Genomic DNA, 13,333 nt, shown 5'->3' with positions numbered 1-13,333 from the left:
GGAGAGATTATGATTATTAAAGAGAGAGGGAAAATTGATCCCTCCCTCTCCTTCCCCTTCCTTCCCCCAATCTTTTACCCAAACAAGAGATTTTGTCCCCTTTATTTCTCTTTTCTTCTTTTCCTTCCATTTCTTTCTATCCAAACAAAGTGTACAAGTATACTAGGCCTACATGAATACATGATCAAAATCATTAAACAATTTTCTGATTTTCCCATGCTCAAATTCAACCCAAATTTCCTGTTTAGGCGATTCTTCAACACTTACCTTCAACCTTCCACAACTTCTCAACTAACCAACTACATAAATCTTCGTCTGGATTCCTTTCTCTCTCATCACTCCTTACCCTTGAAATCTCTCCTCCCATTTCACTCAATCATCCTTGTTTCTGGGAATTACAACAATGTGTTCATCGCATCAAAACTCATTTCTCTCTATGCTTCTCTTTCCAAACCCGATTTATCCTCCAAAGTCTTTTATTCAGTTCGTTGTAAAGACCCTTTTCTCTGGAATTCAATCATCAAATCGCATTTTTCATGTGGGAATTATGAAAAAGCGCTTGGATTTTTTCTGGGTATGCGATTTTCTAACACCCCACTTAATAATTTTACAATTCCAATGGTTGTTAGTGTTTGTGCTGAGTTATTTGCGTTAGATTATGGGGTTATGATTCATGGGTTGGTTGTGAAATATGGTGTTTTTGGTGGGAATTCTGCTGTTGGGTCTTCGTTTGTGTATTTTTACTCAAAATGTGGTTATATGAAAGATGCATATAAAGTGTTCGATGAAATGCCTGTCAGAGATGTTGTTGCTTGGACTGCGCTTATAGTTGGTTATTTACAGAATGGTGAGAGTCACAAGGGTTTGGAGTGTCTTTGTATGATGCATAATGTAGTTGAGGATAGTGTAAGGCCTAATTATAGAACCCTTGAAGGAGGGTTTCAAGCATGTGGAAACATAGGGGCTTTAACAGAAGGGAAATGCTTGCACGCGTTAGCGATAAAGATTGGATTTGGGTTATGCCATGATGTTCAATCATCGCTTTTGTCCATGTATTCGAAATGGGGAACCATTGGAGAATCTTGCCATTTGTTTTATGAAATTACAGATAAGGATCTTATCTGTTGGACATCGATTATTGCTGCTTATGCTAGACTGGAGTGTGTAACTGAATGCTTAGGCTTCTTTTGGCAAATGCTAGGTAGTGGAATATATCCGGATGAAATTGTTATCAGCTGTGTGCTTTCATCGTTAGGTGATTCGAGTTGGGTCAGTGAAGGGATGGCATTTCATGGACTGATAATGAAGAGAAATTATGTAAGGGGTCAAGTTGTCCACAGGGCATTAATATCAATGTACTGTAGATTTGGAATGTTTGACAGTGCAGAACAAATCTTTGATACACTACGTCAAAAGAATCCAGAGACTTGGAACTTGATGGTGTTTGAATATGGGAAAGGAGGCCTTTGGAAAAATTGTGTGAATCTTTTCCAAGAAATGATACATCAAAGGGTTGAATGTGATTCCAGTAGTCTAATCTCTGTTATTTCTTCGTGTTTACAGTTGGGAACAATTCATCTTGGAAAATCTATACATTGCTATGTCATTAAATCTCTGCTTGATGATGATGTTTCAGTTTCCAATTCACTTATAGATATGTATGGAAAATGTGGCAAGTTAACCATTGCAAAAACCATCTTTGGAAGGATGCAAAGGGATATCGTAACATGGAATATATTGATTTGTGCCTGTGCTTTCAAGGGAGAGTTGGCTCAGGCATTAGCACTATTTGACCAGATGATGTTTGAAGGATCAAATCCAAGCACAGCTACTTTAGTCACTGTGCTGTCGGCTTGCTCACGTTTAGCATCTTTAGAGAAGGGAATGAAGATTCACAACTACATCAGAGAAATGGGTGTTGAGTTAAATATCTCACTTGCAACAGCATTAGTTGACATGTATGGGAAATGTGGGCAGCTTGGGAAGGCAAGAGATCTTTTCAATTCCATGAATGATAAAGATGCTATTGCTTGGAATGTGATGATATCTTGTTATGGAATTTATGGAGATGCTAGATCTGCAATCGAGGTCTTCAAACAGATGGAAAAATCCAGTGTTAGACCAAATGAATTGACCTTTCTTGGTGTTTTGTTGGCTTGCAGTCATGCAGGGTTTACTGAAGAGGGAAGATATTACTTCTGTAAAATGCATGATTACTTTGTGATACCAACTTTAAAGCACTATGCTTGTATAGTAGATCTTCTCGGGAAGTCAGGAAATCTGAAGGAGGCTGAAGATATAGTTATGTCGATGCCTATTACACCAGATGGCGGTCTTTGGGGGACCTTGTTAAGTGCTTGTAAAATTCACAATGAAGTAGAGATTGGATTAAGGATTGTTAAGCATGCTATCAAGGCTGATCCTGAAAATGATGGATATTATATAACTATGTCAAATTTATTGGATTCCAATGGAAAATGGGAGGAGGCGGAGATGTATAGGCAACTGATGAAGAATAAGGGAGTGAGCAAAAGACTTGGTTGGAGCTCATCGTGATCACTGGAGTAATCAGTCTATTATGTGCATTTGAGGTATCTGCAAACTGCGAAGAGGCCAAACACCAAAGAGTTGTCATGGAATGATCTGCTTGTGCCTTTGTTGGAGCTCTTTCATGCAAAATGGCCGATGTTTACAGGCTTGTGGTAATCTGTCGTCTTTTTATCTTTTCTGCGTTATTTTTCCTTCTGTTTAAGTCCATATGATTTATGTATGTCAATGTCTTCTTTTTCTTGGCAGATTGATGGCTAATCAAGCATTGCTGTGAAGACAGAATATAAAGCACTTCAAATTCTGAAAGCAATATTTTAAGTCATTGTTGTGAATGCGCAGTTTCTAGTTTCTGCTCCCTAGTCATCCCAACCCATCAAGAAAAGCTGTTCAACTTCAGACTTCCTGGTTGGGAAAAGATTCGAACTAGTGATTGACAGTTGACATCTATGTCGCTTCATGGTTTGCACAAATTGCACCAATGGGCTGAATAAGTCTCATAATTTATTAACTAGGACATAATTTCAGAAATAAATATTTAGCATTTATGAGTAAATTAGAATAAAGCAGTCTCCTGCATGGCAAAGCAATTTGCAACAAAATCATGTTTAAAGCAAAAAAAAGGACATCTGCGTATGATGGGCATGAAAATTGAGATCATGCAACATTCAACAAAGACAGATTTCTGCTTCGGGTTACAAGAAAGTCGAGAATGACAAAGAGGGAGTTGTTCAGCAGTGGCAAAACCAATTGGTATGTGATTATGTACGAGTAACTTTGATACATCACAGCGGTGTTGAGCAATCACATAGTCATGTTAACTATTTTTCATCTGTACTCGTATGTATTGTGTTTTGATATCATAAGGTGTGTGAACTGTGAAGTCATGAGGTCTAAGGTTTCAACAAAGGTGATAACTCAAATGTACTGCACAAAACTAACAAAGAATGTATGACGTTGAAAATTTCTCATTTATATCTCCTGTACTTTTATACAACAGCAAAACGAAATTTAAGAAACAATAGTCATGAACTAATAAGAGGTGTTTGAATGATCCGCTGCAAAAGATACTGCAAATATCAAAGTCATAACATGCCGAAAATTATTATTAAAAAAAAAAAGAAGAAAAAAAAAATCTTACTTATAACAAAGATGTACTAAGAGTAAGAAGTATCAACCAATCAATGCTGTTGCAGATATGTTTTATTAATTTGACTCCCAAAAAAAATACTGGGCAATTACATAATTCCTTAAAAGTAACTCACTATTAAAGGGAAATTGACCTAAGCTGTGAAATCCACTTAGTAGAAAGGATAACAGAATGAAAATTATATATTTTTTTTAAAAAAGGGGAAAACGAAATCGAAAACAGCTTCTTTTTTTTTAGTATGGGACTAAAATTACACCTTGAAAAAGAGCCAGGCATGTCGTACAACACTCCTGCCACAACCACAGCAGATACCTGAACCTGCCTGGCTCATGTACATTCAATATGAAAGGATTTAAAAGTCAAAAAAGATTGGAGGAAAGAGGTGAAAAAAAAAAGAAGTAACGAAAGGAATCCAGTATGAGGAATCCATGTATCCCAGACAATGAAGAAAAGGATCTTTTAACCTTTCTGAGAAGAAGACATTTCGGGGTATAACATGAAAAAGGGCCTAAAATCGGTTTTCAGAGAACATGACAGGTGCTGATGCGCACAACTAACTACACCTTACTGCTTTGCTGGACGCTGCTGCTCTTCTCAGTTGTCACTACATCTTTACAATTCTCATCTAAATGCAGAGCTTGATCTAATTTGTCAGATATATTATTCAAAACCTCATCAGGAAGAGATTCAGAAACACTGGGCTTAGATTTAACTTGCTGTCGATTCTTCCTTTCCTGCAATACCTTCTCCCGTTCATCATAAAATTCAAAATCATCAAGAATGGATGTTTGGGCATCATATTCCTTGAAAATTTTCAGCATCTCAATGCCTTGTTCAAGTTTCACCTACAAAATAACAAAACACGCAGGAAAAGTCAACAACTGTATGCAATAACCTAGTAAAGATCATGATGTAAACAAGAGTGCAGTGGGAACAAGAAGCCAACACTGGCAGAAGTCTAATTCAGCAATTACTTGAAGGAAACTAAAAAAATGTAGGATAAAAACAAAGCAAATTCTAAAACCACATTAAGCAATGCTGTCTATCACCCCACCCTCCCCAATATCAGTTGATTCAGTTCCTCCCAATCCCAATGAACACACATAAAAAGGCCTTGCAAGAAAAGAAATGGGAACAAAACATATACAAGTATTGACAAATAAAACTAATACCTCCTGAGAGTCTCGGCTATGTGTAACAGGCTTGTTATCATTATTTTCTAGCAAAATGTGCCGAAATTTGCTATTAGGTACGTCCTTAATTATATGCCAACGAACTGCAAACTGCCCAGTCCATCTATCTTGCTGCCAGTAATCTGCATTTTTCTCGAAATCCACTTGTCCGGTCATTTCTGCTACTCCACAAAATTGGCTACTGGCATTAACCTATACAACAAACATTAAATAATCTTCAGGTCCAATAAAATTGCATACATGTTGCCATTGTTTAATCATTCTATCAAGAAAAAACAAGTAGATACAATGATGCAGCCATTATAACATTCTAACAAATTCAACCCCCATAATTGAGGTAGGTGTATCCAACTCAACATAGCAGTGTTAAAAAAAAAAAAAAAAACACTCAATGAAACATTCCACAAGCACGTCTCCAATATTACAATACTTCAGCAATCAAATTACATATTATTGCCCAGTTACGATTGTGTCTGAACTAGCATTGACATTACATCCGTCAATGAACATTGGGAGCACACATTCCTCATGCAACATAAGGTACACACAACCGGAATACACAAAACCCTTAAAATACCCATTAGTGAAGCACTGGAAGTTAACATATCAGTGGGCCAAAGGGAAAGACAGTATAACCAAGAAGATCATTCGAACAAGTCTAAAAATGAAAAGCATGTCTAATTTAAGCATCTCCAGTCCCTGTCACACAGCAGAAATTAAAATATTAACAGAGCTCAAAATGCTTTTACTAGCCGTCAAGGAAAACCTACCGAAAACAAAAGGAAAATAGGACAGTTGCTTTTCTCCTTTGCTTCCTGATAAGCAGCGTCTAACTTTCTATTGCCATGAGGCGTACTTGCCCAAACACCATATTTAATGCTTCTATGGATATTGTCTTCACTAAAAGACTTAATTATAAAGAATTTTGCATTCTCATACTCTGTTGGAAAATCTGCACTATTGTAAGAAGCGAGATTCACTCCAGAAGCAGAAGCACCACTTTTAGCAATGCCAGTCAATGAGTTATTTTCTGAAGCAGCATCAGCACCAGGCAATGAGCCATTTCCGACAGTCCCCTTTCCTTTTCCCTTTGATGCCCTTGGTCCTCTATTGCGATCACCTGAGATGGCAAACATTGAATCCTGCTCCCTTTGATTCCGTGCCTTCTCAAAGCTATAACGATTCCGGTTACTAAATCCTGACTGAGAATTAGGTATGGCACTGTAATTTGAGTTCTGAAACGATCCATCATAGTGATATGGTCCACCAACATAATCTGATACCAATCCATAGCCAGGATATGGTCTCTGTTGAGCCATCTGCATTTGAAAGGTAAGCAATGAGGAGGAAAGTTAATATGAATGGCTATCAACACTCAGCAAGCCATGTAGTTCTTAGATTAAAGAATAAAAATAAACTAAATCTGTGTTTTTTACCAAACACGATAACCCCAGAATTACTTTTATTACCAAAGAGACAACTCTAGAGTTAATAAGCAACTACTGGCATAACTAAATGAAACATAATAAGCACCTGACCTAGGTTTTAATTATCCCAGTAGAGACAACAACAGTAATATTAAAAAGAAGGCCTCCAACCTGTCCAACTGTAGGGTCAAACGAACCAAGAGCAGCAGAGTACGCAGTTGAATTTAAGGTTCTCCACCCAACATCTGTGGAATTTGAAGGACTTGACAAAGGTTCACCAGATCCATACATCCCATGCAAGTTGTAATAACCATGGTTATGCAAAGAATTCATGGACATGTGTCCTGTGAAAGAAAAAAAATACAGCTGTCAACACAAACAAATTCCTTTTTTATGTGACAAAAGAAGCGACTAGCAATAAGACCATTATGACAATACCTTTTTGATTAACCATCTCAGCATGAGAAACTGGGATTGGTGCTGACATATGTGGCATTGAGCTGCCAACTTGCTGGGGATAATATTGGGGAGAAACAGGAATTTGTTGTGGTGAATAAAGCTGATTATCAACCATTATCTGAGGCACAGGCGTACTGGCAGGTGAGTACTGTCCATATGCCATCTGGGAATTGAAGCCATAAGGAGAGTGCAATCCAAGAGAAGAATTGTCACCATAAATGACCTGAGTAAGATGGAAAAGAAACGGCATGGAATACAGTCAAATCAATTTTATTCTAAACGTAAGCACAAGAAGGAAATAGATCAGCAATAAAGCCTCACCGGAGGTACAACATGCAACCCCTCACCAGCATACTGCGTATATCCACTCCAACTGCCAGCACCACTGTCATATCCTGAATGAAAGCAAAAGTTAATGTGCATGCCTTTTCCAAAAAAAAAAAAACCTATCTGACACAAGTGAGTCTTCAAGAGCTCTTCACAGTTAAAGCAAAACAAAACTCACTAAGCCATATGTTATCGGCCAAAAATGAACTATTGCTATAACAAAACAGTTAACACAGGAAAAGGAAATGAAAAACTAACCTCCATAAAAGTAAGTTTGTTCATGAGATCCATAGTTGTTTGGTGGGTAGCTTGTATTATTATCTACAGCTGCATCTGAAGCCCTTGGAGGATCACTGGCATTTCTTGAAGGCCCTGTGATGGCTGCATCCGCAGAAGGATTGGTAGAAACGTTCCTTTCATCTTTGGGTGAAAGTGGCTGATAATAGATTACAAAATGAAGTGCTAAAGGGATATAGTTACCAAACAAATATAATAAAAAAAATTTTAAAAAAAAAAAAAACTTTAAACAAAGAAAAAAAAAAATTGCTACCTGATTCATCATGTTTTCTTCTTTAAAAAGCTTATCTACTGCAGTACAATGGTGGTTACTTTAAAAAATCATCAAGAAGATATAATCACAGCACAGTTTATTTCCTGCAGAATAACAATGACTAAATTCAGAAGAGTGTACATGATTTTTAAAAATGTGGAACACGAGTACATGACACATTAAATCCCAATATATAAAATCAGAAATTAATTATAATGAAGGGAAAATGTTACTGTAAACAATCTTTTAATGTGTTTGGCACAATCAAGCACGTCAAAATCAAAATCAAAAATTGTTTTTTCTTTGCGTCTTGTTATTTTAAAGGCAAACTTATCATTAATATCAGCTTTATCGGAAAGAAACATTGACCGGGAAGAGAAGGAAACATAAGTGCAATTACAAACACCCAACAACAGGACTTGCAAAGCATGCTCTATGAGGGGGAAAAAAAATCAGCAAAACTTTTGTGCTAACAAATCTCAATAATTCAAGTTCGTTTAAAATGAAAGACATATCCTTATTTTATGTTTTAAATTAACTAACCAAACCCTCAAATCATGTCAAACTACATTTTTCAATAAAACTTCAAAAATTCATTATAATGTCCACAGTTGACTCTTGATGATACATTATCAATAGTAAAGCATCCCTACTTAGTACTTATCCTATTCAATAAACCCTTAAAATTTCACAGAAATAACACATCAAGCAGACTATACCACATTCATAGATAGAACTTCGAGTTCGAGTTTGCATTACAATATATATAGTTCAATGTTGAAGATATTAATCCACAACTTTGAGTTTGAATTACAATCTATAGCTTCAATGCAGTCAACACTACAGCAGACAGCAAATTAATAATACTGAGCTATATATAAAAAATTCCCAATATCTCAACCCTCCAATGAACTCACAAAATCACAAATTCTTGATTTTTAAAACCCATTTATACCACATTTTTCCAAATCAATGAAACAGTAACTCACAAAAAATACAAAGATTCTTCTTACAAACCCAAATCATATTCAAATTTACAATTGCAATATTAATTTCAAAACAAGCTCGCAGATTCGGGATCAAATCAATACCAAATTTCAACAATTCAATTCAGCCTCAACAAACAATCATAATCCCAATCCAAAAACTTTCAATAACAAGAAATCAAATCAAAAAACAAAAATTAGGGTTTATAATCAAACTTTACCTTCTGCTGAGATTTGCATCCGCCATCAATTCGTTACAAACAAAGCCGTACAATGAAGCGCGAAACCCACAAATCCAAAAAAAAAACCCTCGAAAAACTCCAAAGATAAAAAAAAATCCCAAAAAAAAGCAAGAATTATACAAAATCAAACCCCTAATAATTTGGATCAAGAAAAAAAAACTAGTCCCTTTTTCCAGCAAAACGAATTGAATCTCAAATAAGATTGAGAGATGAATCAAGAAGAGAGAGAAGAGGGAAATGAAATCGAAATTAGGGTTTAAACCGGGAAAAATCGACGTTGACGATGATCGGCGAAAATTTTGGGTGGTCGCAAAATGTGAATGTTTGGTTGTTTTGTTGGAGTCTACTACTTTGTTACGAAGTAATTGTAGCAAGTAGAGAGAGAAACAGGAGAAAAGTAGAGAGAGAAAGTAAGAGAGAGATATCAACTGTATTTTTACGGTTTTTTTTAAGAAAAACAAACATTATTTTGGGCCTCTTCTTGTTTCGGCCCACACTTTTACACGTCTATCCCACCTTGTTTGTTTTGTTTTTAACTTTTTAAGGGTCTGTTCATATTTACTGATCTGAGGTGAACTGAACTGAACTGAACTGAATAGAATTGATTGGAACTGAACTGAACTAAGCTGAAATGAATATTTTATGAGAGAGGGAAATTAAGAGCTGAACTGAACTGAACTGAACTGAAAATAAGTAAATATGAACAGGCCCTAAGTCTATTTTAGTTTCTGTGCCATAGATTTTGGGCGTGTTTGGCAAAATGTAGTTGTAGAGGTAGTTGTTAGCTGTGATGGTGACTGTTAGCTGTATGTGTAGCTGTTAGTTGTCAACTAGCTGTTAGCTGTGAAAATAAATAATTCAGTATGAGTGTTTGGTAAACTAGCTGTTAACTGTAAAATTCTAAAAAGATAGAAGAAAATTCAACAGCTACCTAACTTTTCACAAATGTTAATAAAAATGTTAACTTTTCACAAAATCTACTTCAACCACTAAACTCTACCCCCACCACTACATTCCCAAACACTCATAATTTTTTCTATGTAGTGGTTTGAATAAGTCAAACCAATAAAAGCTACCTAAAAGCTACTCAAAAGCTAGTGACGAGACGCCCTTTAAGCAAACACATTGTTGAGATTTGTTTACAATACGAAGAAAGAATGCTTTTTACTCCGTAAATTTTTTTTAATATATGATAAGTAATTTCTACTGTAGCATATTACTTGTAATATATATTGAATTTTTTTTAACATTGAACTATTAACATGCTATTTATAAAAAAAAAACAACTCGATAGGAATAAAGGATAAAGCTTATGAAAGGTTGATTAGATTAAAAAAAAAACAAAAGTAAAAGTACAAAGTAATATGTAGTTTTAAATAAAAACTAATGACATCATCGTAGTAAATTGACGGAAAAAAAAAATTCATGTGAGAGTGAGTGAGTGACATATGTATAATAGGAGAAAGAATGATGTCAACAACGTTTTGTTTTATTATTATTAGTTAATATATTATCCACAAATTCTTCAAAAAGACAAAGTGTATATTAATTTAATTGTAAGACGGGTTAAAATGATTTAAAAAGTATTTGAAGTTACCTTTTATACTACAAAGTTTATAATTTTTTTTAATAATAAAATTTATTTTACAAAAAACTTACTTCCTCCATTCTTTTTTACTTGACCTGCTTTGACTTTTACACTATTTATCTTTTTTCCTTTGACCATCTTTTGTGAATAATATGTAAGGAAAAACATATTCATGGTGGATCTTTTTGAATTCGTAGTACTATCATAATATACAGTTTTTACTTATGGCAAATTAAAGTTATTGATAATTAAAATATTGCACTGGCAAGCGTGATAAAAGAAATAAGTCAAGTAGAAAAGAACAGATGAACTATAATGTATTTGATTAAGCATATCATATCACTAATATATAAAGTCGGTCTCGCGGCCAGGCCACGAAACAATGACACTTGACATTCCAGTTTTTCGCCACATGTCGAGCCACGTAGGCGACAAATAGGTATTATTGTGACACATATATAAAGTCGGTCTCGCGGCTAGGCCACGAAACAACGACACTTGGCATTCCAGTTTTTCGCCAAGTGTCGAGCCACGTAGGTGATAAATAGGTATTTTGTGACACATAGGATGTTAAGTAGGTGAATTTTGGACAGATTTTTTTAAGATAAAATTGTTGTATAGTGTTTTAGTATCGATATACTTCTAATATTTCATATGTACAAAATTAACTACTTTTAATAAATATCTTATAACTCATTACTATTTCCATCCTAAAATTCGTTTAAAAAAAGTTCTTTAAAATGAGATCCATGTATAATAATAACATAGATATCTATTTAAAAAAAACTACAAAAAGTACACTATTATATAAATAAGAGATGCGATATCGTATGTCTAAATATTTTATATCATCAAAAGGAGTTATATGATTGCATTTAACATTCAAGTTCAAAATTTAAGACAACCCAGGCATCGCCCGGCCACAAAAGTAGTTAGTCTTTATAGTAGGTAATCATGAATTTATAATAAATTACGCATTAAAATAAAATTTAAATCAACGACAAATTAAAAGTTATCTTTTTCAAGTTAAAGTTACCAAATAGTTAAAATTATCCTCAATCTAATTGTCTTACAATAAAATTAACGTACATCTGCCCCACACGAGACTTATTGTAGATTATATTTTACTATTTTTGTGCTTGGGGATTGTTAATTGAATTTTACAAAAATAATTTGGAAACTTAATTAAAAAAAATCAGAAAATTTTGTCAAAAACCACCTTTTAAATACTTACTTTTGTGTTAATCAACCAAAACAAATTGTAAAAAAAACCACCCTATCGAAATTTGTTATTGTAATCTAGAAGCTATTATAGGAAAATGAGCTTTGACAATTAAAGATTGATCGTCATTTGTTCTGTTGTTGCCTTGTTAATGGCAAATTACAACAAAAATAATTTCAAAACGGTGGTTTTTTACAAAAAAATTTACTGAAGTGGGTTTTCACAAAAATAAGGGTTTAAAAGGTGGTTTTTCTGACGAAATTTTAAAAATTAATCACAATTTTAGGCCATTTAATTTTAATAATCTCAACTATAATTAATTTTTTAATAATCCGAACATTAGAAATATTTTGTTTATGGGACTCAGCCGGTTTCCAATTGTTGTAACAGGTTACTCACTTACTCTAACATGTGTCAACACGTGATTGGTAAAAATAAAAACTAAAACCTTCTTTCCCTAGCCAACCACCCTATCCCTTCCCCCACACCAATGTTGTCCACTCATCTCCCCATAACCACCTTTGCTAACCACCCCTTGCATTCCCCAACCACTGCACCAAACACTCTCCCGTACCACCGAAACCACCCTAAGCTCCTCCCTATTCTCCCACTACTGAAAACATCCCCTCTTCCTTTCCCATCCTGACAACCCTCCCACTCTATTCCCTCACCACTAAAACCCTCCTCCACCTTCTCCATTATTTTCAAAACTTTTAATCGAAGAGAGGCAAATGGGAGAAGGAAAGAGAAGGAGAAAAGGAGGGGGATGCGTCGGTAGGAGTAGACAAGGAAAGCGAAGGGGCCGGTGGACGGGAAGGGGCTGCTACAAAGAGGAAGGAGTAACTGATCCAAATTTTAATCATCATATCACCTTAGATGTTAAAAAGGCTAAATTTGATCTCATATGATATTTGTGGATGACCTACTTATGTTTTCAAGAGCTGATACTGAATCTATCATGAAATTCACTCAAGCCCTTAAGGAAGCAACCATAAATGGATAAGAGTAATATTTACTTTGCCGGTAATTTTGAAGTTGTAAGGCAAGATATTTTGAGAGTTATTAGTGTTCTTGTAGGTGAGCTGCCTTTTAGATACTTGGGAGTTCCCCTTTCTTAAAAAAAGCTCCACAACTTTCTGAGTTATACTCGGAGTTTGAAGCTTATTAAATTAATTTTATTTGGTATTGTAGACACCTACTTTTGTCCTCCTATCCCGACAGAAAGTGCGATTATGTTACAAAAGCTTGTTCTTCATGCTAAATCAAAGTAGAAGTGTTTATGGACTACTAAATGCACTATGAAGTAAGTTAAAACTTATATTTGAGACCAATTTATCTTAGAGCCTTGTCCAATTACTAATTATGCCGAAAACATGCTCATACATGTTTAAACTTGATTCATAACGGACCCAAATGCGTCAAATGTAATGATATGGATTGGATCTAATAGATCCTACATTGTTGAAAATTGAGCCAATCAGATAAAACAACCACCAAATTACCATAAAAAACTTATATATATGGATAGCCCTTTCAAAATTATTTCCAACGGTATATTATAAGCCCAATTTCGAGTTAAAATGAAGAAGTTATGATCAAAACACTAAACCGGGCCCTAAAACCGACACCCTTTCACTCCAAC

General features: G+C 34.9%; 2 protein-coding genes across 2 annotated transcripts; one reads left to right on the top strand and one right to left on the bottom strand.

Moving 5' to 3' along the window:
* The first annotated feature begins 214 nt into the window (after window positions 1–214).
* Window positions 215–3,580, top strand: LOC145641950 (pentatricopeptide repeat-containing protein At4g39952, mitochondrial-like). Its single transcript, XM_081692984.1, has 2 exons — window positions 215–2,702; window positions 2,797–3,580. Exon 1 carries the CDS (start codon window positions 217–219, stop codon window positions 2,554–2,556), a length of 2,340 nt encoding a protein of 779 aa, XP_081549110.1. The 5' UTR covers window positions 215–216; the 3' UTR covers window positions 2,557–2,702; window positions 2,797–3,580.
* A 138-nt stretch (window positions 3,581–3,718) lies between these two features.
* On the bottom strand, window positions 3,719–9,313 carry LOC145641951 (YTH domain-containing protein ECT2-like). Its single transcript, XM_081692985.1, has 9 exons — window positions 8,861–9,313; window positions 7,654–7,757; window positions 7,362–7,539; window positions 7,098–7,171; window positions 6,756–6,999; window positions 6,489–6,661; window positions 5,661–6,209; window positions 4,870–5,082; window positions 3,719–4,542 (listed from the first exon to the last, which is right to left on the bottom strand). The coding sequence occupies exons 2-9, from the start codon at window positions 7,663–7,665 to the stop codon at window positions 4,255–4,257; spliced, it is 1,731 nt and encodes a 576-aa protein (XP_081549111.1). The 5' UTR covers window positions 7,666–7,757; window positions 8,861–9,313; the 3' UTR covers window positions 3,719–4,254.
* Between the last annotated feature and the right edge of the window lie 4,020 nt (window positions 9,314–13,333).

This window comes from Chenopodium album, chromosome 8, assembly GCF_948465745.1.
Source record: "Chenopodium album chromosome 8, dcCheAlbu1.1, whole genome shotgun sequence".
Taxonomy (NCBI): domain Eukaryota; kingdom Viridiplantae; phylum Streptophyta; class Magnoliopsida; order Caryophyllales; family Amaranthaceae; genus Chenopodium; species Chenopodium album.
This window is presented reverse-complemented; position numbering and strand designations above follow the sequence as displayed.